At 35.2% G+C, this 23,060-nt stretch overlaps 5 protein-coding genes and 3 long non-coding RNA genes across 13 annotated transcripts in view; 4 read left to right on the top strand and 4 right to left on the bottom strand.

Moving 5' to 3' along the window:
• LOC122535554 overlaps positions 1 to 2,649 on the bottom strand; it is a 3,595-nt gene extending 946 nt beyond the window's left edge. The window contains exons 1-3 of the long non-coding RNA XR_006308198.1: positions 2,585 to 2,649; positions 2,063 to 2,325; positions 1 to 1,908 (exon numbers count right to left, since the gene is read on the bottom strand). The exon at positions 1 to 1,908 is cut by the window's left edge and continues 140 nt beyond it. This is a non-coding gene — a long non-coding RNA (uncharacterized LOC122535554). The remainder of the gene's footprint in view (positions 1,909 to 2,062; positions 2,326 to 2,584) is intronic.
• Positions 2,650 to 3,179: 530 nt separating this feature from the next.
• Positions 3,180 to 4,410, top strand: LOC122535555. Its single transcript, XR_006308199.1, has 2 exons — positions 3,180 to 3,308; positions 3,744 to 4,410. It is a non-coding gene; the product is annotated as an uncharacterized LOC122535555 (long non-coding RNA).
• Positions 4,411 to 4,614: 204 nt separating this feature from the next.
• Positions 4,615 to 5,968, top strand: LOC122535556. The gene is made up of 3 exons (XR_006308200.1): positions 4,615 to 5,170; positions 5,496 to 5,792; positions 5,860 to 5,968. It is a non-coding gene; the product is annotated as an uncharacterized LOC122535556 (long non-coding RNA).
• LOC122535553 lies at positions 5,536 to 9,311 on the bottom strand. The gene is given in 9 exon segments (XM_043667205.1): positions 5,536 to 5,649; positions 5,841 to 6,027; positions 6,105 to 6,397; positions 7,454 to 7,653; positions 7,717 to 7,758; positions 8,157 to 8,296; positions 8,454 to 8,584; positions 8,655 to 8,949; positions 9,093 to 9,311. Coding segments are annotated over 9 exon segments (1,602 nt in total). The 3' UTR covers positions 5,536 to 5,554.
• Positions 9,312 to 9,439: 128 nt separating this feature from the next.
• LOC122535552 (E3 SUMO-protein ligase NSE2-like) lies at positions 9,440 to 11,135 on the bottom strand. Its single transcript, XM_043667204.1, has 5 exons — positions 10,713 to 11,135; positions 10,333 to 10,505; positions 10,174 to 10,264; positions 9,916 to 10,096; positions 9,440 to 9,852 (listed from the first exon to the last, which is right to left on the bottom strand). Exons 1-5 carry the CDS (start codon positions 10,789 to 10,791, stop codon positions 9,753 to 9,755), a joined length of 624 nt encoding a protein of 207 aa, XP_043523139.1. The 5' UTR covers positions 10,792 to 11,135; the 3' UTR covers positions 9,440 to 9,752.
• Positions 11,136 to 11,244: 109 nt separating this feature from the next.
• On the top strand, positions 11,245 to 14,366 carry LOC122535547 (kynurenine aminotransferase). Of its 6 annotated transcripts, XR_006308195.1 has the most exons (10): positions 11,250 to 11,384; positions 11,902 to 12,041; positions 12,120 to 12,270; positions 12,397 to 12,633; positions 12,723 to 12,966; positions 13,036 to 13,202; positions 13,282 to 13,632; positions 13,704 to 13,809; positions 13,972 to 14,039; positions 14,109 to 14,366. XR_006308195.1 is itself a non-coding variant. In XM_043667189.1 (8 exons), the coding sequence occupies exons 2-8, from the start codon at positions 11,902 to 11,904 to the stop codon at positions 13,761 to 13,763; spliced, it is 1,350 nt and encodes a 449-aa protein (XP_043523124.1). In that variant the 5' UTR covers positions 11,245 to 11,379; the 3' UTR covers positions 13,764 to 13,939. The 6 variants fall into 6 exon arrangements, 5 of the variants coding, with proteins under 5 accessions (XP_043523124.1, XP_043523127.1, XP_043523123.1 ...); XM_043667189.1 differs by lacking the exons at positions 13,972 to 14,039; positions 14,109 to 14,366 and having other exon boundaries at positions 11,245 to 11,379; positions 13,704 to 13,939; XM_043667192.1 differs by lacking the exons at positions 13,972 to 14,039; positions 14,109 to 14,366 and having other exon boundaries at positions 11,245 to 11,379; positions 12,167 to 12,270; positions 13,704 to 13,939.
• On the bottom strand, positions 13,914 to 22,677 carry LOC122535551 (UPF0605 protein CG18335-like). Its single transcript, XM_043667203.1, has 8 exons — positions 21,990 to 22,677; positions 15,700 to 15,964; positions 15,382 to 15,520; positions 15,192 to 15,288; positions 14,953 to 15,128; positions 14,678 to 14,840; positions 14,093 to 14,330; positions 13,914 to 14,033 (listed from the first exon to the last, which is right to left on the bottom strand). Exons 2-8 carry the CDS (start codon positions 15,750 to 15,752, stop codon positions 13,964 to 13,966), a joined length of 936 nt encoding a protein of 311 aa, XP_043523138.1. The 5' UTR covers positions 15,753 to 15,964; positions 21,990 to 22,677; the 3' UTR covers positions 13,914 to 13,963.
• Positions 16,647 to 23,060, top strand: part of LOC122535546 — a 53,120-nt gene continuing 46,706 nt past the window's right edge. The window contains exon 1 of the mRNA XM_043667184.1: positions 16,647 to 16,971. Within this exon, the coding sequence (XP_043523119.1) occupies positions 16,891 to 16,971 (81 nt within the window). The 5' untranslated portion in view covers positions 16,647 to 16,890. The remainder of the gene's footprint in view (positions 16,972 to 23,060) is intronic.

Here is a 23,060-nt window from a genome sequence, read left to right on the forward strand (position 1 = left end):
TTTTTTTCTTTAACAGCTCCAACCAAATTACTCGCTACTACACGTTACCCTTCAATTTATTACGACATACGAGAGAAAAGTATTAAAAGCGCAGCGATACAAAAAAAGAACCAACTACAATTTCATTTTCGAATCGATCCCTTAATCATTCCTTGTGTTGATTTTTCAGAAGATAAATCAGGACATTTAAGAAAGAAGGGGGGGGGGAGAGATAGGGAAATTAAACGTTCAATGACCTGGATTTACAATATATACATAATTTTGCATCAGGTATCGCAACCTTTAACACGTTTCTGTAGTCACTTTCACTTTACATAACACTTTGCTTTATGCCGCAGATGTGTTTAGTAATCCAACTATGTCGCACGATTAACATCATTATTGAGTAAAAAATTAATTCGTCCGTTCATTGTAGTGGTGGAGATTTACGTCACAAATAGATCAAGAGTTGTCGCTACACCAAGAGCAATTTAACTCCAGGTTAAATGTATATGTATGCTGTACGTGCAAAGCAGGAGACTTAGTTACACAATTAATGCCGTAATATACGTGTCTAAACTAATTACTCGAAACTCATCAATGAAAATGTAACTGTAAATAAGAACGCCCCACGGAGCGCAACTAACAAATTATCCAATTGCCATTGCAAAGGGAACGCAAAAGGAAATGTATCGAGAAAGAGAAAGAAAGAACGACGATACGTTATCCTTCCTCTTGTATCGATATCCGACGAGGTAAAACGACCGTCTCTGTACGCACTTGAACCGTGACAGCTGTCAAAAGTGGCGAAGCGTCCACGGCACGGCGCAGGTGCAAGAGCGACCGTTGAAAGGAGAAAGACAGAGAGAAGGGGAGAACGAAGGCGAAGGAAAATAGAAGAGAAAGAGAAACGAAAGGTGGGCCGATGATCGGCGTAGGGCACGCAGGTCTTGCGTTGTTACGAGCGAGAAGGAAGTAACGAGTTAAGGAGAAAGAGAGAGAGGGAGAGAGAGAAAGGTTAGAACCGTACAGTGAATTCCGAGTGAGACGGCGCGGTGGTGGGTACCTGTCAGCGCGCATTCCACAGTCCCACAGCGTGTTTTTGCCTCGCCGTTTGCCACCACTGGACTTATGCCTTTCTGGACGATAAGAACACCAAGCTACATACGATCCAGGATGGGATTTAAACGCGCACACACTGCAACTTATTCACGAGAATAAACGTATCACTTGCCACAAGTAGCCGGTTGATCGCGTGTTACTCGCGGCGCGAACATGGCGCACAATTCGTACGGCATTCACCATAAAAACGCATAACAACCGTGGAGCAACGGATATGTTTTCTACCGGTGCGAGAGAGAGTTGAAGAAGCGACGCGAACAATGGAACGTGACTTAAGGACACCGGAGAGCGCGAGAGCCAACTTTACACCGCGGGGTAAATACTAGAACAAAACTCGCTGCTTTCGCCCGCGGAGCGCGGCCGTGCTGGCCAATCCCCACCCGCGCAATGCCGCCACGTGGTACACTGCTTAACCAATCACAAAGTGGTTACGCGAGGCCCCCCGGACGTGTTCGTAAAGCCGGCTCGCTACCGATCAGTTTCTTCTTTCCTTCTCTCGTGCCGATTTAACATTTGAACGACATAAAGGAACACGAAGGACCGTCGGTCCTTTTGCCTGTATGCTCGAATCGAACCTCATTTTCTTTTTCTCCGTTTTTGGCGCGACAATGCTTCACTGCTCCATGACTGAGAAACCATCGTATATACGTATGATTCGGCGAAGAAGATTGCAACAGGATCAAATGGAAGACCGATTAAAATATCTTTGCGTCGATGAATAAACACACCGGTATCGCCTGCAGCGCTTGTAACTTTCCGGTTTCTATTCTCGCTACATAGTGTACATAACGCGGCTGGAACACACCTCTAAAGAAAGAATTACGTGCATTTGTACAATTTTTGTAGATAGATCAATTTTCCAACGTTAGCCATCTCGTGTATTCGTTTATCTTGAACTGATACAAAGAGATATGTATGTGTATCTATGCATGTAGAAATAACGTGTAAAAAAAAAACTCACGTTGACGTATCCCGTCGCTTTGTTTTAAAAATGCGCCGCCTACTTGTCAAAACGTCTCGCTGTTATCACGAAACGGTCTTTTGTAGATACATTTGTATGTAGTATGTATACGCGACTAGCATTCGTTACATATATTTGCATACACAACTCAATGGATCTGCGAGCGACTGAATAGATAACTATGAGCATTGCCTTGAATCGTGATCAATAAAATTGACTCGAGCGATATATCTCGTGGTTTGTTCCGTGGGAACAATCGACATCTAAACAGAAAGATTAGTCATACCTGTTATACCGTCACGTTCTCTATCAGAATAAAATAATAATCAAACTCGACGGTAAAATAAATAATTATATCATTGTGATAACGCACATAGAGATGAGACAAATAGAGCGATGAGACATCTTTAGCAATCGATTTATTGCTTACATAATTATTAAACAATTAATATTAGAATATCTCACATAATGAGTCAATCTCTTAATTATATTCACGACAAACCAGATTCTTCTGTTACTTACTACACACACAAGCTCTATCAGCTGATCATCCGGTGAAAGAAATTACGAATACTCGCTATCTGTGTAAAACCGCACGTGTAATCGATAGAGCAAACCAATTACCTCTTCGATCCAAATTATCAGTAACTAAACAAAATACTGTCGTTCACACATGCGCAATGAAAGTTAAATGATAGAAATACATCGCAACGGTTACATAGTTTAATTGTTGGTATACGATCGCACAATACACGCTCATCAACAAACGATCTGTCATGCTTCACGCGAAACATAGATCGTCTTGTGACGCGCAACGCTTCGTCCCGGCGAATTTTCTAACGGGTAACCTGTTTCGAAAAGACAGTTCGATCGGTACATCGATCCAGTCACCGAAACGAACGACAGGCGGCTCTGAATTCGACTCGAGAGGTCGCTGGCGATCCATCTCTTGGCGGTACGTGCGACGAGAGGAGTGTGTAACGGGCCAACGGGCCATTTACGTGCTAGTCGGTGGAATTAGTTTCTTTTTTTGAGGCAGGTCACTGACACCGAACGACGATGGATTGACGCGGCGGGGTCAAGTTCTACGCCGTGCCTCGAGTTTAAAGGTATCGCCGTATCGAGCACTTCTTGCGGGATATCGCGTTACGGAACCACGATCAATCGTTTAAACCTAGTCTATGACTATAGAACGAAGGGTGCAAATTGCAAATCGTTGAGAAAGCTGCATGAAACGCTGTTACTTGTAAGCAACCCAGCTGTACAATACACGTTTGCCTTAGAATGAGAGAAAGATATTTCGAATCTTGTCTCACATTAATTTATGCTGAAATGTACAATTTGTGATCCCATTATATATTTTGAGTCGATAACCGATTGAAACTTTGGTTCGATGCGCGCGCAACATTACCTACTACACGAAGTGTACTTAGAAAAATATACAAAACTAGTTTTCCTAGTTGACACTAATTTTCTAATTTGTGCACGAACAGCAGGGTTATATTACACGCTGCTTAAATGCTGTTATTTGTAGTTAAGTCAGCTTTTATATCGTAGTTACTCGTATTTAAAATGTCACGTATTCAGATATTAAGTTATACTTGCTTCATCGAAACGTATACGTATATCTCGCAAAGTGTTGTTTTTATTAGTTCTAATTGTATAAAATTTGAATTCCAAGAATCTTTGAAAACAAGGAGCCTGATGATTTTATACGGGAATTTCTCATGAAATATGTACACCCTATTATAAGAAACTCATAATATTACAGAATCCATGAAATCATCGAAGAATGAAGGAATGATATACAATGAATTAAAACGTAATTACAGTTATATGTAATTGCGTTACACAAATGTTAGCTGCATGTTGAAGTTATAAAATATATGGATAGGTATAATAATTTTCAAAGCAATCTTTGAATGCATCTTTCAGAGCATCTTTCAGAGTCGGAGCGAAAAATGTAGAAATAAATTTCTAGCATAACGAAAATAACGGTGTGAAATCAAGATAAGAATTTGTAATTAATCATCGAGCTTGAGGAAATACTAAAGTTTATTTCATTTTTCTTCACTTAATTTGTTCTTCTTTTCCAGTAACTTTACAGTTCTCAGTATGTTACAATATATTTCTACAGTGTTAAATATATTAATTAAATCTTAAAAATGATGGAAAGTAAATTGATACTACTATCAATGTAATGTTTTTTTTTTCGATCGAATAAGTCTTTCGAGAAATTATATCCAGTTCAATATGTTCAACGAGTTATTTCACATAACCGAACAAGTCACATCTAATCAGTATTCGTGAGAACACTCGTGTAAAAATAATGTAACTAAATCAGTGCATTCGTTTAAGCATTAGTAAAAAAGAGAGTAACAAATTTGCTGTGTTAATCAAATCAAATTGTGTCGATAATTTCAAAAAAAATAGATTTGAGAAAGTTAAATTTGATATTTATATCATGAGAATGCGAAAATATGTTATAAAAATAATAAAAAATCACTTAGTAATGTCGAAAAAATATTTTCAATATAATTAGAATTATCAATAGCAGAACGGTAACGGTAGTGTAAAAATTAGAAATAATCGTAAACTTTTTTGTCGGGTGTGTAAATGTCAGACCGACATTACGTTAAAATGCCCCACATAAATTTCAACGCGAGACAAGCACATCCCTTCGTTTATCACTTCTTGAAATCTGATTTCAATTTTATAGTCTGCCCTAAATTTCTAGTTCCGCGTATATAGATACGCATGATAACATTCTTAATTGAATATTTGCAAAAGCTTTCATTGATTGATTAAATACTTGAAACTTGAATACGAATAAAAAACCATTGGATAGAAATCAATTAATTTTTCATTATGCAATATTTGCTTTTCATTGGAAATTTAGTTATTCGGAAAAGTATATCAGATGTTGCTTTGATTGAAAAAGTTCTAAGTATCGACAAAATTTACGACAGACGTAGAAGAACCAAAAGAGAACTTATTGTGATGTAGTTGAGGATTCACTTTCTCGGATAATTTAAATTCACAGTGAAAGTGCCTATCAGAGGCGTGCAGCATTCAATACCTGCAGGAACTTCGCAGCGAATAAATATTGTAATTAACTAGTTCCTTCCTTTACTTGAAGAGTTACGATACAAGAAAGTCAATATCGATTCCTTTGATCTCGTCAAAGTTCACAGATCTACAACGTGCTAATGAAATCAGATTTTCGATAAGAAAATGCCTATAAAATTCCTTTCTATTCGTTTTATTTCCCATATTTTGATCTATATCGCGAGTTATTGCTATTATCGTCAATTTTAGATTATTATAATATGTTGCAAAAAGTTACGATATCATTATATTATATTATTTCCCAAAATGTTGTATTTATAGTTTTATTAAATTCCTTTAATTATATATCATTAATTTTTCACAGTGACAGACGAATCTCCTCGAGCTAAGAATAGAATCTCTGATTTTTATTTTACTTGCCCGTCAGCATTCAACGAACCAGAATAAAATGGACAATACGATTAGTTCCAAGATGAGCCCAACTCGGTGTATATCGGATGATACATTTCCACCAGATTCTGGAAAACATATAACAGATTTGTTACAGACAAAACAAAATGACATAGAAGCAGCTGTACTTATAAAAATATATAATTATGTGAATCGAGGTAAACTTATAAAAGGTTCAACATTTTGAGTTGAAAGATACACAGTGACGAAGGTAAGAAATCTTTAAAAAGTTATTCCTCTCCTGCCGACATTTTCTCACCATAATCGTAATATTGCAGTGGTTCCGTGGTTTCGTCCTCACAGTCTTCTTCAACGGATCTGATCTCTATGAACCCCTTCTTTTCGGGTTCGTCGACCTCCAACGCATTCACTGCGTAATCGGACCTTGCCTCTCGAATATACTTCCTGGGGCTCCGACGACCCTTCGCCGAACTTCTAAGTCCGATCTAAACAAACCCAGGAAAAGATTTATGCCTAAGTACTAACCGTAATTGTAATAGCTTGCTGCCTCCGGCTCGGTCACCGTCTCGTCATTGTTCTCCTCGTCCTCCTCGTCTTCGTCATCCTCGGCGAAATTGTCGTCGTTGTCCCCTTCTTCTTCTTCTTCGTCGTCTTCGTCGTCGTCGTCGTCGTAGTCATCTTCGTCTTCATTGGTATAATCGGCGTCATCGCCTAATCGACTTCTTAGAATGGAACGATATCCACGGTTGCATTTAAAGTTCTTGTTTGCCAATCTATTTTCGCACAATACGTAGCTATTCTGTTGATCAGTGGCGGGAGCTTGTAGAAGGTTACGCTGTGCCACACGCGCTGATTCTGGAAAAAAGGAATGCTAAATCAGTGAATAGATCGTTATTAAGTGAAAAAGATTTAGCTGAGAAATTAATTAAAGAAATTAACTAAAGCTTGATAAATAGGGATCTAAGAAATTCGTGTTAGCAAAGATATTGAAGTTATTAAATTCGAGATGTTGCATTCAGTATTTTTCAACCGGAAAATTAAAATTTGATTGACATTAAGTACCTTGGAGGAAGGGCACGTTTAACAAGGACGTAATTTACGAAGGGATAACGTAAATACAAGCAAGGTCTATCTCGTTTCGCTCGGTCATCGGGATCAATCAAAATAACGAGATCAATCAAAGTCACAAGATCACTCTCGGTTACGTATTATCTAGCTTATATATTATCTAGAAAGTTCACGAGTTCAAGTTCACGTCGTAAGTTCAAGAATATGTAAAAATATCACCATAGTTGTTTATTTGAGGTTAAAAGAAAATTTGTTTAACGACGATTATAAAGTCACTATTTTCTTAATTGCTAAACTCGCTAGACTCGCAACTCTTAACTCATTCTCTTCTCTCTCTCTCTCTCTCTCTCTCTCTCTCTCTGTCTCGCAACTCTTAACTCTCACTATCTTCTCTCTAACTTCTCGACACTCACTGTGTTCTCTCTGACTTCTCCACACTCACTGCCTTCTTCCTCATCTGCACAAAATTCGTCATTCATACACACAAACGCATCCATACCCTTAATATCTTAAACGCTAGGCCTGGAGGGCCCAATCCCAAGTCCCAGGTAGTTCTCTACAGTTTCTGCAATCTGCAATTGTCTGGCACTGAATAAAGTCCTTTCTCAGAATTTGCCCATCTCACAATAGTATTGAAATAATTTGAAATTCGTATATTATAGATGCGTGTCTTTCCAACATTTCATCTCTTTCTAAAATCTGTGTAATTTTCATTTAAAAAAATATCGAAATATCTTTCTTAGTAAGTATTCTAAAGTCTTGAGTATTTTTAGTCTTAACCGTCTTCCTATTATTCTACATACATACAACATTCGAAAATCGTAAATATAACAAGTTAGTTACCTTCGGATTTTTCGCGCTCATCGATCTCATTAGCTTCGTCGAAATCAATGCTCTTACTAGGATCGAGTTCTCCTTCGAAAGTGAATGTCCCGGTGTTGCACCCTTCGGCAGAAATGCATGGTTCTGTGAACCTGACCGCTCTCATAATTCCACCGACGATGTTTACTTCGCAGTAACATTTACCGAAGCTACCTGGACAACTAGAAAAGTTCATATCTTTCATCACGGTCGGTACGAATTTCCTGGAAAGAGCGTTGGCTCACCAAAACGATCCTGGACCAATGCAGTCTATGGCTGGTTTTCCTCTGAAAAATCAAACGATATTCCATCAATGTAATCTTTTTGGCAAAAATGATATTCTTAATTTGTAAAAATTTGCAGAGTACTTTTTACATGCGTACGAACGAAAATCGTCTCAATCAACAATGAATATTTCTTAAATACTTTTTTTCTATCGTCAAACTAACAAAGATTGAGTTTTTGAAGTACAATGGTACATATTATAGTGAGAAAGATGAATATTGCAATTATTATTATATTTCTTAAATACTATTTTTCTTTTAATATTTCTTAAATACTTTTTTTCTATCGTCAAACTAACAAAGATTGAGTTTTTGAAGTACAATGGTACATATTATAGCGAGAAAGATGAATATTGCAATTATTATTTGTCGTATTTGTATTAACTTTTAGTCTTATTTACGTTACTTGATCTTGGCATGATGTAGTAACTATCACGAATCCTCTACCACAAGTATTGTTGCATTTTGGAAGGGACCATCGCGTCCATAAGGAATTAATTTCCGCTGGAATTGAAGTTGAAGGCCCAATTTCTTCGCAGAACTTAAAATAAAGTACATATAAAGATATCAGTAACTTATGGCCGATAGAAATCAGAATAAGATAATATAAAATTAAACATTAAAATGAAAGAAAATTATAATTTTAACATTTGTCAAACATTCAGTTGTTGTAATTGCCTAAAATAAAGTAACATTACTGATTGTCTCTGATGGCAATTCGAGGCACATTGAAGAGTGTGTATTTTTTTGATCGCGGTGCATTGTGCAATACCATAAACCCCACGTGGAGAACTTTCAGGTAAGGGATTCAGAAAACACGTTGGAAACCCTGAACATATTGATTTTCATTCATAAAATTTCTATAATTTTTTATTGTTAATTGAAGTACATTATATAACCTTTAGTCTCGTGCAATCCTTGGCCCGCTACAAGACTGGAACAGTTACAGCTTGAAGCATTTTCGACATGCCAAGTGATATCGCATAATTGTCTGTGAAATCTAGCATTTGTGTTTGAATGTGGAGTAGCTTCGTTAAAAGAGCAATCCGTTTTCCTAAGTCTTGTCAATTCGGGCGAATATAAATTCCAGGTGTGAAGAATCAAACAAGGACAAATCCCAAGGAAAAATTCAGCGACTTCAGAGTTATCGGGAAGTTTTGATTCGAAAGGTATGCTACGTAATTCGACGAACAACTAAATATTAAACAGAACTGTATTGCATGAAAGTTTAAGCTTTCGTTAAGCTTTCGTTAAGCTTCGTATTATGCGGAAAAAGAGTTTGTAGTGAAATTGTTTGCAAAGAGGAAAGTATTTTTTGCGAAGCATTTTCTGCTTACAGCACAAAATCCTTCTCCGATTTCTACGAAAGCACATTGTTACAGATGCAATTGCCGTACCCAACGTGTTATATCGTAATTTGGCGACTCATTTAAATCTCTGGATACTAATAAAAATGGGTTCCAATTATTGTTATTCACACTGAATCCATCAACGATACAGCGAGCTTTCCAACGAGAAAGTATTAATACTATCGATAAGAATGTAAGTATAAACATGGCCTAAGTGTTGACATCATAGATTGAATCATGATAAAAGTTAGAGGTCAAACAAATATATGTATAATAACTTGAAGTTGCTTCGCTTTTAATAATTTATTGATACATGTTACGTATCCTACATATTGCTTTCTGAAAATATTAAATAAATAGAAAATTTATAAAAAATAATGTTAAAAACATATCTTCTCTGATGATAGTTTAATGAACACATAAATATAGTTTCCACATATATTTTTATATACACTATGTCATTTTAAAAGAAACATTTTTAAAATGCCATTTAGTACCTGAAACAAACTTTTAAAATAATAATTTGCCTAAAAGCTAATACTCTTACAGAACTTTTAATCAAAATGTAAAACATGTCATGATATGTAACATTTGTATTTAAATACACAAGTTATCATATATAATCTGCAATTCCTTTGTCGCAAAACGTTATTCTGGATTTTTTTCCAAATATGCTTTTGTTACAACGTCTGTTCGAAGATGTTTAAGTGTTACAAATTCTGTGCTTTTGCAACCTATAACTGGACACCTGTAAACACAATATATGGTTAAAACTATTTATGTGTGACAAACTTTTTTAGTAAATATTTACCTGGTTTTTTTATTAACTTTCAATATCTGTGTAATACTTTGTTGATCATAGGTGTGACCACATATAATATTCTTCACAGGGTCCACAATTCTTTTCTTAGAGATAGGATCAATTACGTTTATATAGCCTCCTACTAATTGTAATTCAGCATCTATATCATTTTCTTTCTCTACTACTCCATCTATAATACAAAATATTACCATTGACACTTGTATGTAAAATACTTTATTCTCCATGTTATCACAGTGTTAAGTATACCTAATAATGCTTCTACATGTTTATCAAATTGTATAAGTTTATTATCATTTGATACGTCTGTACTGATTTCAGATATAGCTTGTTTATATTCCTAAAATTTTCAAAATATATTACTTTTTCCATACATATATTTTATAATTATTTATATTGAATAATTACATTTATGATGGATCCAATATTATTTGGTGTAACATGATTGTCATTATCGTCATTATACAAACTTGATATTCGACATTTTATTATCTCTGTTGACTTTAATTTCTTATCTTGAATACAATTATTTTTCACTATATCCTTTAGTTCTTGTAACTTTTCATCTCTTTCATTGGATCCTACAAATATTAAGTACAACTAAATTGAAAGAATTATAGGAGTATTAGATACTTCTATAACTATGAAAGAATGAAAAGTACTAAATGTTTTAACCATTTCTTTAACATTATTGTAATTTGCAATTATTTACTTTTTAATATTTGGATACTTACCTTAACCTGATTAAAGTATTGAGAATTGAATTAGTTAACCTTACACATACTTACCATAGTAAGCAATAATATTTGCAGCAGTTTTTGTGTAAGCATCGTATAATTCTTCAATTACTTGTTGAGATTGTGTCATTTTTAATAATACTTCTCCAATGTTCTTTCAATTTTACTTTTTATGTTTCAACAAATTTTTGTAATGTATTATACATACATATCTCTATAATACGTAGATTTTAATCTATCATAATAAGAGTGATTATAGATAAAAATCATATGATAAATGACATTTCTAAAATCAGCCTTTTACAGGTTTTGTTCATAGTACAAACTATCATTGTAATTTAAGGCAAGATGTAACTTTCACGCCTTTCATTTCAAATGTAGGCGGATTATAAGTTTATAAATACTTTCTAGTGCCAGCAGTCTTCAATAGACGGCAGCATACATCTTGTAGACAAGGAGCGCAATAAGTGATAAGGACAGACTCGTATTGTATGATAGCATATGAAAGAAAGTATTAACATGACAAGGACAGCAATAGATTGTAGTTCCTTCGTTTTATCACTATGCAGGAGCACATAATAAAATCACTAGAAAAATCTAGGAATTTTATTTTTTAATAAACAACTTGTTGCATAAGTTTATTGTTTTAATAAAAATGTGATAACATTATCATTACTACTTTGCAGTTGCAAACAGTTAATTCTATCCTGTGTAACTGGTAATGTAAGCTATTACACATTAGTGTAAATTCTTTGATAAGAATTTATTTCAATCGGATTTATATTGATCCAATAATTGAATTATAATATATTTATATTTAGACTAACAATACTTTGTTATCTGCTATTTAACGTTGACGTTTAAAAAATTTAAAAATGTTAAAAATATGACACTTTTAATACGCAATTTGACATTACAAGTAACATAACCAAGTATATTAATTTCCTAAACTTATAAAAATAATTTATTGTAACTAGTAACTAGTAACTAATTGTAACTGGTAACTAATAATTATTTTTTTATTACACGTGAATAACAAAATGTGGAATATTAAAAGTTAAATGTAAAATCAAACTTTTTATCCGTTGTTTTATGTTTGTTGTAAATGTAATACTAATTTTTAAGTGCAGGATGTAAAAAAAAGGAAAAATGAGAATTAGATATATATATTATAGCAAACAACAAATTTATGAGAAATTGTAACATTGTTTTATCATTTAATGTTTGTGACTGTTTCTAGATGTTCGTTAAAATTTCTTTGTCTACAACTATCAAAGCATCAATTTCTTTATCCTCGTTAAGAAATATTCAAAGTTATTCTGTTGTCATGTCTAAATTTGACCTCCCTGATCGCTTAAAAGGCAATGATAAATCAGTATGGTAAATAATGTTTAATGGATTACATTAAAAATTTAAATATATGTTTACATATAAATACATGCTTTGAATTAATTTTAGGGTAGAATATATTCAGTTGGCTTTAAAATATAAACCATTAAATTTAGGGCAAGGACATCCAGATTTCTATGCTCCAGAAAATGTAACGAAAGCCTTAGTTGATGCAGCAACAAGTGACAATCCTCTTTTGAATCAATATACCAGAGGATTTGTAAGTATTTCAGATTTTTAAAAAGATATTTCATTGATTTAATAATATTGAATTTTGATTATTCGTGATTACAATAACTTACGGATTTTATTTTATAAATTTAAAATTTGTATTATATTATTTCAGGGTCATCCACGTTTAGTAAATGTTATTGCAAAATTATATTCGAAACTTTTGGACCGTACTTTAGATCCAAATAATGAAGTTATTGTAACTTGTGGTGCTTATGAAGCATTATATGATGTATTACAAGGTCACACTAATCCTGGTGATGAATGGATAATTATTGAACCATTTTTTGATTGTTATGTGCCTATGATTAGAACTGCTGGAGGAATTCCAAGATACATTGCTTTAAAGCCAGTAAGTAAAGTAACAAAGTTTATACTATTTACGTTGCAGTGAGCATGAACTCTTTATACTATTCACATTATATATTTTGTATTTTAAAGAAGAGGACAAATGAACTTCTTTCTTCTGCAGACTGGATATTTGACAAACAAGAATTAGAGAGTCTTTTCAATGAAAAGACGAAAGGGATAATTATTAACACTCCACATAATCCCATAGGAAAGGTTTTTACTTTAAATGAGTTGGAATTTATTGCAAATTTAGCTAAGAAATGGAATACTCTTGTTGTATCGGATGAAGTGTATGAATGGCTTGTTTACGAGCCATATAAACATATTAGAATTGGTAAAAATGTTTGATACTGTTAATGTTATTCTTATTAATTATTTTATTTAAGTAATAAATATATTGTAGCAACATTACCTGGCATGTACGAACGTACAATTACGATTGGATCTGCTGGTAAAACATTCAGCGTTACTGGATGGAAAATAGGATGGGCCTATGGTCCAGCAAATTTACTATATAATTTGCAAGTGGTTCATCAAAATTGTACATATACGTGTAATACACCAATTCAAGTAATTATTGAATTTTTAGGTTTATTGTTTATTGTAATATTATTTATCGTAGTTAAAATTTGTTTTTTTTTTTTGTTAGGAGGCTATAGCTGTTGGATTCGAACAAGAATTAGAAAGATTCGGTCAACCTGACTGTTACTTTGTGAGTTTAGCTAAGGAATTGCAACCGAAACGAGATTATATGGCTAAATTTCTTAGTGATATAGGGATGATTCCAACAATTCCCGAAGGTGGATATTTTATGATTGCTACTTGGACTGCTTTAAAAGATAAGGTTCGACTAGAAGAAGAAACAGATGAGAATAAAGATTATCGTTTTACAAAATGGATGACGAAAAATGTTGGAATTCAAGGAATTCCACCATCCGCGTTTTATGTTTCCGAACATAAGCACCTGGCTGAAGATTACGTACGATATTGCTTCATAAAGGTAAAAATATAAATAATGTCAATATCATATTTTCTTATTTATGATCAATTTTTTTTTCGTTTTCACCGTAGAAAGATGAAAATTTGAAGAAAGCAGCTGATATTTTAATGAAATGGAAATCTCAGCAATAATAAGAATTTCCATTATTCCAAGCAATTATCGAATTATTTAAATATCGTAAGACTAGTTTTGAAACTTTACTCAAATATTCTGTTGTATGAAATACAATAGACAATTTTTCATACTTGTATCACGTACAATTTCTGTAAACATATTGTTACTTTTGTTGTATTAAAATATTCGTATTCGTAAGATTATTGTACATCATATTTTATGCAGAGAAATCGCCACGAAGCCATCTTTTCGCATCTTTGGTGTCAGCTCCGAAAGTTTTGCCAAATCTAAATGTGAGATTTAATATTTAAAATTAAATTTATGATATACATGCCGAAATGATTACCTGAACGTTTCTCCAGGGATGTGCCCAAGATAATTTGGAAGCATGCCAACATGTTTGTGGTAAATAGTAGTGGGTTCGATTATAAGTGGTGGATCAGGTCGTGAAATTGTTACTGGTGCCCATTCTGTACTTTGTCGTTTTCGATAATCAGATGTAAAATCACAAAGGGCACTATTCGTAGCGGCAACATTTGTTTTTCCAAAATGCGCATATCCGTATGGTATATAACCCGTATATCCTTCAGAGATACGATATTAAAAATTTGTTATTACAAGGAAATACAATTAACGTTTATCCTCCCAATTTTCACACTTACTTCTTGCATTTTCTCGAATAAAAGAATATCGCATTCGTTTTTCACTCTCCGTAAGATCCATCTGTGCTACTATCTATTGTTGATATAACATTTGTAAAAATAATTGCCTATTTCTTACGTGTATATTTTTTAATTCATTTTAGGTCGAATTTGTGAAAATCATTAACGATTGAATAGTTTGTAAAACAGTTGAATCTTACGGAACATCGCTTATGTATACCGTAGGATTATTTGAAGGCAAATTCAAGTTAATAGCAAATTCCACTCACCACTCATAAAATGTTTCTCTGGGTTTGCATTGTCCATGAAGTAAGGGGATGGGGCGTGATCTCTGGGTGTTTCGTACTGTTCGTCCAAAAATAAATTCCTCATTACACCCACGCAATCAGGTCGAACTGTTAGCATAGGTAGTTTGTACTCACTTTTTATGAGCTACGCAAGAAATCCAAAAATAAGTTTGTTATTCTCATCCTTTTCTTTTTATTATTATTCTTTCTTTTTTAACTAAAAAAAAAGATCATATGTTAATGCATAGGTAGTCTACCAAACGATCTTCCAAGTTTCTTGGTTCGCCCTGTCCACTTTGTATGGCGACAATTTTTTTAACTTCATTAAGAGCTGCTTTATTTCGTAATTGTTGTCGTTCAAATTCGGCAAGCCCTTCTGTAGCAAGCACCGTGTATCGTTGTCCATTTCTGGCCAATAACTTTGGAGTAAATCCTGAAATAAAGAATTTATTTTCTCATTTAATGTTCATTCTCATTTCATCGTTTATAACGATACCTTCGTATCCTGGTTTTATAGGATGAATGAATATAGGATCAGTCGTTTTATATCTAGCATTTACTGTATCTATGTCGTCTTTTGGTGGTCTTTGGACCTACAGTTGATTATTGACAATTATAAATATATTATTCTAATTAATTGTAACTGATAGGCTAAATAATGACTATATTGAAATACATCACAGTACTTCATAATCGTCGGTGACACGATTCGACAAAATGAGAGTCTCCGCATGATTTACTGTGGGATCAAGAAGTAATTTGTGCGTGAGACTTCCGTATGTTTCGCCACATCTATAGCGATATTGAGGACAATATCCGGCATATCTGAAACGGACTTTTATGAAGGTATACAGAAAAAGATAACAAGATGATATGAAAGTTAAGAGGTAATGGTTTAAATACTTCCTTGTGCAACACTTCTTAGAAAACGTGTAATATATTACACTTTCACAGATAATGTATTCATATCTTTATGTTTAATGGGCAAACATTGTACTATTTACCCTGGAATAAGATGTGGTTTCGCTGTGGATAATAATTCTGTTCCAGTAGACATTTCTCTGATCTACACTTCTAACAGCACGTTAATTTACTTAAATTAATTTACATTATCACCAGATAATTAACTGGAGTTTAAATTACCTTTGTGTACAGGAATTTTATTTTATTTTTTTTTTTTTGAAAAACATTAATTTATCGACATGGCTGACCAAATGGTTATACGCTGAATTTTGCTTTAGAACTTGTTTCCCTTTGTTCGCCTTGAAGCTTGGAACAAACGAATCTTAATCGTTCAAGAAGAAGCACTGTTTGTGATGAAATGCATTTGTCATCAAACAGGTACATCACGTTAAACGTTATTCACGACAATTAAACGTATTTTTATTTATAATAATATTATGTATTATATTTAAAAGATACTCTAGCTTGATGCTTCCGGTATTAATCAACATTCTTCGCGAATTTGCAATGTTGAAGAAAGAACGAGAGGGGAGAAGCCCAGTGACTCAGTCGTTTCGTCGTTTAATTGCCATTACAGCTTCAGGATAGGATTAATTGCCATGAAGTTCGGGTTTGATTTCACTTTCCACGGTATAACGAATTAAGAGGGCCGCTAATTGACCGCCAGAAGGGCCATCCAACAGCCAAGTGGGGAGGAACGAATTTACGCAAGGGTAGGGAGAAGGACACGTTGCGTATACACAAACGTGCGAGGTGTGCGATTAACGTTTCGCTTTCCAGTTTTCACGGGGCTACCGCGGTGAAACGAACGCACGATTGTTTCCACAGAAGCAACGTTTTGCTTAAACGTGTCTCGTTGTAGCAGATAAGCGGCGATCTTGCCGTCTTAACAATGAAAGAACATTACATTTCGTATGGTATCGCCGTGACTCGAGTGTATCGATGTACAAACGATTTGCCTGTGTGCCACTGAATATGTAAATAATTTATATTTATAAATAATCTGCCGAACGTAGACATTTGTCCATTTTCACGAATGACTTTAACTTAAGAGAGATTCAATTTTGTAGTGATCGCAAGTGGTTGCATTGTTGTTGACAGAGATGATACAATAGAAACGTTTGAAAAACTCTTCAAAAAACGGAGCGACCGTATCCACGTGAAAGAAATCATAAAAATGAGCCCGACGGTTTCTTGCAAGAAAGCGCGTCGTTGAGTTGCGCAAGAGAAATATGTGGTTTCACCGTGAAATGAATTCTATATTCTACGTGGACGCTGACGTTACGCCTGCGAATTTGGCTAAAAATGACGGGGTATGTTATTTAATTGCTTTCTTTCTTCATCGAGTAACGTGTATTCTATGTAAATTGACTTCTGGCAAGAAAATATGAAACATCTCACGGACTAGCAACAAATCAATTATAAATCAAGGTATATTAAACTATTGTTTGTAAAAAGAAACAAAAGTATAACAACGTGCATTAATCCTCTGGATTAATCGTTTGCTTTCGATCCGATTTTCATATATCGGTTATTATTTTATCGTTAGATAATAGCCTCGCTGGTAGTGCACTCGTTTCCTTCATTCAGTCTTGATTCTCTATCAAAGAGAGTATGGTGGGAAATTCCGCGCGATGCGTCTAACATAACAGCAGAAGCTGGTAAAAAGAAAAGTGAAACTTATAAGGAGTATGTAATAGTTGACGGTGTGCTATATCTATGTGCTCACACGAATTCATCGACAGTGAATTAGAAGAGCAACTTAGAAACCGTGAAATTACCCGCACCCGGTATGTAATTTAAATGACACTTACGCTTTTACCGTAAATGCGTTACGTTGCCACTGTTGGACCTTTTATTTTTATATTGATCGTAAAATTAAAAAATTTCTCTCCTGGAAGTTTGTTTCATCGTGTAAAATTTTGATCCAAACGAATATTAATATTAATATTGAATTAATAATGTTACGAATAAACGAATTAATATTGTTATTTAGGAAAAAATCGACACTATATATATAGTGTGTGTTCCACTTTATTTGAACGATCTTTTTTTAAACTATCACGCCGCGATGTTATCAGTTTATCTGATTAAAGCAGCAAGGTAAAATTCCAACGTTCAATTGCTTCGTAATTGAGCTCTAACGTAGGAGGTATATATCCTATTCACTCTTTCCGCGACTCATTTTATCTACGAAAGAAAATTATACTCTGTTACTTCGATTTCACTTTGATACTTCTACGATTCTTCGAAAATATATTTGATCAACGTCCTCTTTTTATCTAACGACACACACATATACACAAATAAATAAATATATATATATATATATATATATATATTCATGTCTCTTCTCGTTAGCCGTATTGTGCTTGAAAAATGGCAAAATTGCTCCACGAGTGATAGCAATGAGAGCAGCTCCGCAATCAACGAGAGCTCGATCCAATAAATAAGATACCGCAATCTTTCGCACCGAGATTTATCAAATTGAAAAATTGTACAATCGATCAACAGCGACAATTAAGGGTCGATCTAGGGTGGATAGTGGCCAGGTGTGGCTCGGTAAAGGTAAATCAAACACGTTGCATCCGGTTCGTGTATCCCGTGTAGCCTGTACACGCGCCGCTGTGGCAAAGGAATAATAATTTTCTCCTCTCTTCCTCTGACGTTTTGTTTTCTGTCCCTGCGGCTGGCACGAACAGACCGGAAGCTTTATTATCGCGCAGCTCGTTGCAAGTCGTGGGTGGACGCATAGCTGAACCATAGGCAAAGATATGCGCGGTACAAATTCCGTCTCTGAGAGATTCATTCGACCGCGAACGCATCGAACGCTCGAAGCTCATTTTCACTCCTAAGCTAAGACTATTTTACACGTCGTTTTATTTATTCTTTGTACGTCACGAGTGTTCGCGTGTCTCCGCCAATCTGCGAAAACAATCGGCGAGCGCGTGGCTTCGGACATAAAATAACTTTTAGCCATTCGCCAGCCAGAACTGGAGAATTTACAATCGTTCAATTACTTCTCACAGACTTTTGTCGTTGAGGCAAGCCTGTTGAGAGAACGTCTGTCATTCGATAGCCACTTACGTGCGAAAATTCACGACGCGTCCGGTAAACAGATTATTCCTCTGTCATCCCGAAGAGGCTAACCACCTGTACGTACACCGTCAATCATGTTCATCCGTACGATCGTGTGAAACGACGTTGATCGATCGTTGATCGATCATTCTCCTTCGACGCCTCGTTTATATACGTACGTTTTACTCTAAGACAGATAAAATCACGAACAATTCTTTGTTACATATCGTTACTAGCTTCATCAAGGATTTGTTCTCAGACAGGATTTCCTGTCAGGAAATGGAAATCTATTTGCATCGCTGTGACACAATTAAACAGAACCAATCTCAATTGAGGATTTCAATTCAGTTCAATTAGACTGCCCGGGCAATATTGTCTTATACTTGAATCGTTGAAGAAGAACTTTGCAATGTTAACGTCGCTGCCTTTCAGACAGACCACACGTATCTAACCATCAGTCTTCGATTCTTTGTATTCTCTAGTTCCATTGACCCTGATTATCTTCAAAAATTCAAGTATGTGTTTATTGCAGATTCTTATTACCGATCTTTACGCAACATTATGACGTCTTCATCATTTCTCCAGTTGCATAAACAAGCGGCGCGTATAATCGGCTGCAATGGCCAGCAGGCCAAAGTATCGCTAAGTACCGATCAACCTCATTAACGTCATTCGAGCGAGGTGGACAGTGATCGATCGCGCAGGAGGCAGGACACGCGGTGTTGCTTTCTGTTCGGCAGTCGCGCATGCATAATCCGTATACGCCAAGCAACGGCGCATGCGCCTTCGATCGATCGATAAATTATGCAGCCTATTGCCTCGCGCACGTAAATCATGCGCGCACGTTCAACTCAACCCTTTGCTTTGTCGTTGTTCCTTCTGTTTCTCCTTTTCTTTTCTTTTCTTTCCTCTTCTTCATTCGTCTCTTGCGCTCCTTCCTCTTTCGTCTTCGTTCTTCCCTCTTCCTTTCTGTTATTATCGTCTCCGATGTATCCGCCTTTACGTCTTTGTCCCATCCATTTTGAGACACATCCACGTGCGAGAAACGTATCCGCACGATCGTCGTGACTCGCATTGTATTCGCTGCATTTTCATTGTCCCGCGGCCCGCACGGCCCGGGAACATCGACGGGCATCTAATGGCCGATGACCAATCAACCGATTGCCGATTACGCTCTCGCATACTGTTGTCAACAGAATTGGTGAGGTCCCGAGCGAAAGAATTAGCGTCGTCGGTTTGCCTCATCATTGTTGGGCTACTGAAAAGATAAAGAAAATAAGAGTTTAGACCTGATGATGACAGAGAAGGAGGCCTGTCTATCACAATCTCAATCTATCAAAATCCACGTCCAGCCGGTGAAAAAAAAACCGCGTTTTTCACAGCGTTACGCGCAATCGGACACTGACTCATCGACGTGCGCGTATGCACATCAGCGAACAAGGGAACAAGGAGCGTGTGCAAGCGCTTTCGTCCTTCCACGAGGATGATCCTCCGCGCGCGTTCTGTATTCCACCCGCCGTGTCCATTGAAATGCTATCGAAGTCTCGTTTCGATAGTTGTACAGGGATACAAAGGATTATATGGAAGCTTTTTTCTGATGCGTTCCCTGTTCTCAGGTTCGATTGTTTCGCGGTGTACAGTTGCGCGCATACGCACAATAGAGGGACTGTTGTAAAGATACTGTTCCTTTTTAGTTATCATCCTAACTTTAACTACAGTTCTCGTGTAATTCCTGATTCCGAAAGATACAATACAAAGGCATAATCACATAAACAAATAAGTACCAAAAGTATATACATATATTAAACATAATAGAAATTAAGTACCAGAAGTATATACATATATATTAGACATAATAGAAACTATAATAGAAACTATAATAGTTTCTTTGGCAATAAACGTGATGTGGAGAAGATTTTATCAGTTAATGTTGATTGAGGAAAATATTTAATCTCTATCGAGTGAAGGAAAACTTTTCATTTGATGATAATCTTATCGATTGGTTAAATTGTAAAAAAAAAAAAAGAAGAAAGAAAGGTGTGTGTTTGCCGATAGATACGAGAGGAATGCTGCCAGTATAGAGATCAGTATGATCCTCCAAGTATTAAAAGCTAAACGTAGATATTTGATGATAATCAAGCATCTCGTTCAACATTGACTCGAATGAAACTTTTAAAAAGCATGTATCAAACTTTTTCCGAAATGCTGAGATAATATTCTCATTTCTTTTGTTCTTTTCTCTTAATTTCTTGGACGATACCTATAAGAATTAATTCGAAAATGTACCCTCCGCAGAAGCAGTTATCCTCGGCGAAGAGATTTCCCACGGATACAATGTTGTTATCCCTTTCAACTGAAATCGTTAATGGAAAGTATTTCACTGAGATACATTTAGCCGGTTATCAAGGACAATCGTGCGGCTTGCGGTTTTATCGAGTTCTCTCGAAAACCGCAGTTTCTCGTGACTGTGCTCCTCAGGAAGTGGTATAGACTTCCTTATGATCCCTCACGATGCAAAAGTTTTTGAATAAATTTAAATTTATTGAACAAAAAAAGTGCCACAGCTCAGTCTGTTACTTACATTATGGTATTTTCACATTATTTTTTACACTTTCTTTGTTATCGGAATGTCGTTTCGTTCAAAACGAATCAAAAATAAGGATATTACAAATTATATATATATATATATATATATATATATATATATATATAATAATAATAATAAAATATAAATAATAAATATATAATAATAAAAAATAATAATAAATATATAAATAATAATAATAATATATAATATAATAATATATATATAATATATACATATAACTACCAAGCAAAGGCAATTTGTACTGTATGATAATTTTCTGTGACAGTGGATCTTTTTGATGAGGACAACATTCGTTATTGCATTGTGTAGGAGTCGAATCACGCAATTATGCTTACTTCGTATGAAAGCAATAAACAAACGAGCCAACAGGTACTGAAAATAACAGACAATTGGTAAAATGCGCTTGATCGTGTCACACGGTTACCGCAAGAATCTCGATTATTGCTTCAATTAAACATTCAGACATTTTTCGAAGCTGTTACCAATTGCTATAGTAATATGTGAGTAGTCTCTGAGCAACGCGAATTCAACGCATCCTTTGAATTCTCTCCTTCATTTTTCTCGGAAATTAAACGCTTGCGCTTTATCGAGTCATACCAATTTAAACGGTTCTAGCCGATCCAATTAAGCAAAAAAGTGTACCACTGACGCTGTAGTTTCGCGCGTCGAAAACGATGTAAAGTGTATTCTGATAGGCGGAGACACAGATTCTTCCTGGAATGCGGTCAGGTTAGAACCGAATGTGGGAGAGCCGTGGCAGGGAAAAAGATCGCGTGGGCAAGAAAGAGATCAGCAACCGGGAATGTCGACATTTGCGACCGAGCTATTGTCCCGCTGCGATCGAATTAAGCTGTTTCAGCTGCTGAAAAACGGATGGAATGAGATGATCACCGAAATACGTACGAGACAAATTTAACGTGATTATAAATTCATTGTTAGAATCGTATTGCGTGTAACGTCCGTTTGTCTAACAAGTGTATGTACGAACGTGCGATTGAAAATTAAAATTATTTGTTCGATGACGAAATATATTTAATACAGGTCTGTTTGAAAGTTCAGTTAGGCTTGAAAAGATAAAAGGTAGAAGAGCTAATGTACCTGCACTATTGATAGACAGCCTCTCTTGGAAGCTTCTCAAGGGATACTCTCGAGGGATAAGCCATGGAAAAAAATAAACCCGCGGTAGAGATCTTTAGTATTAACGGTAATTTACAATTCATTTTGCAGAATATGTGGTTCGAGTAATAAAGTACAAGACAATGAGTTGAACGCTGTTGGTATCTAAATTGGTAAAGAGAGACAGATGACAGATAAAAAAATCTTCAGATTCATAAGTCTAATGTACAAAAGAGCATACTATTATTTATAATCATCTACGTCACTTATTTGAAAAATAAGTAACAATATAATTTTGATCAAATGTATTGTTGATTCGCAGAATTGAATTTTTTAAATTTTACACTACCTCGCCTCTTACCTTCTATTTATAAATATAAATAGAAAATATAGAATATTAATATATTACTCTCAATATATTACACCTAACATTTTACATCTCAATCGAACAGTACCTACATCCGCGCAATTCATTAAAAATGGATGAAAGACGACGATGTGAGAATTTTTCTTTAGTGTCTCGAACGAAATCGCCGTTGAACACATCGTGGGATTGATTTTTTAACATTATTGCTAGTTATAGCTGGGCATACGCGCGGC

The sequence above is a fragment of the Frieseomelitta varia genome, unplaced genomic scaffold, assembly GCF_011392965.1.
Source record: "Frieseomelitta varia isolate USP_RPSP 00005682 unplaced genomic scaffold, Fvar_1.2 scaffold_736, whole genome shotgun sequence".
Classification (NCBI taxonomy): domain Eukaryota; kingdom Metazoa; phylum Arthropoda; class Insecta; order Hymenoptera; family Apidae; genus Frieseomelitta; species Frieseomelitta varia.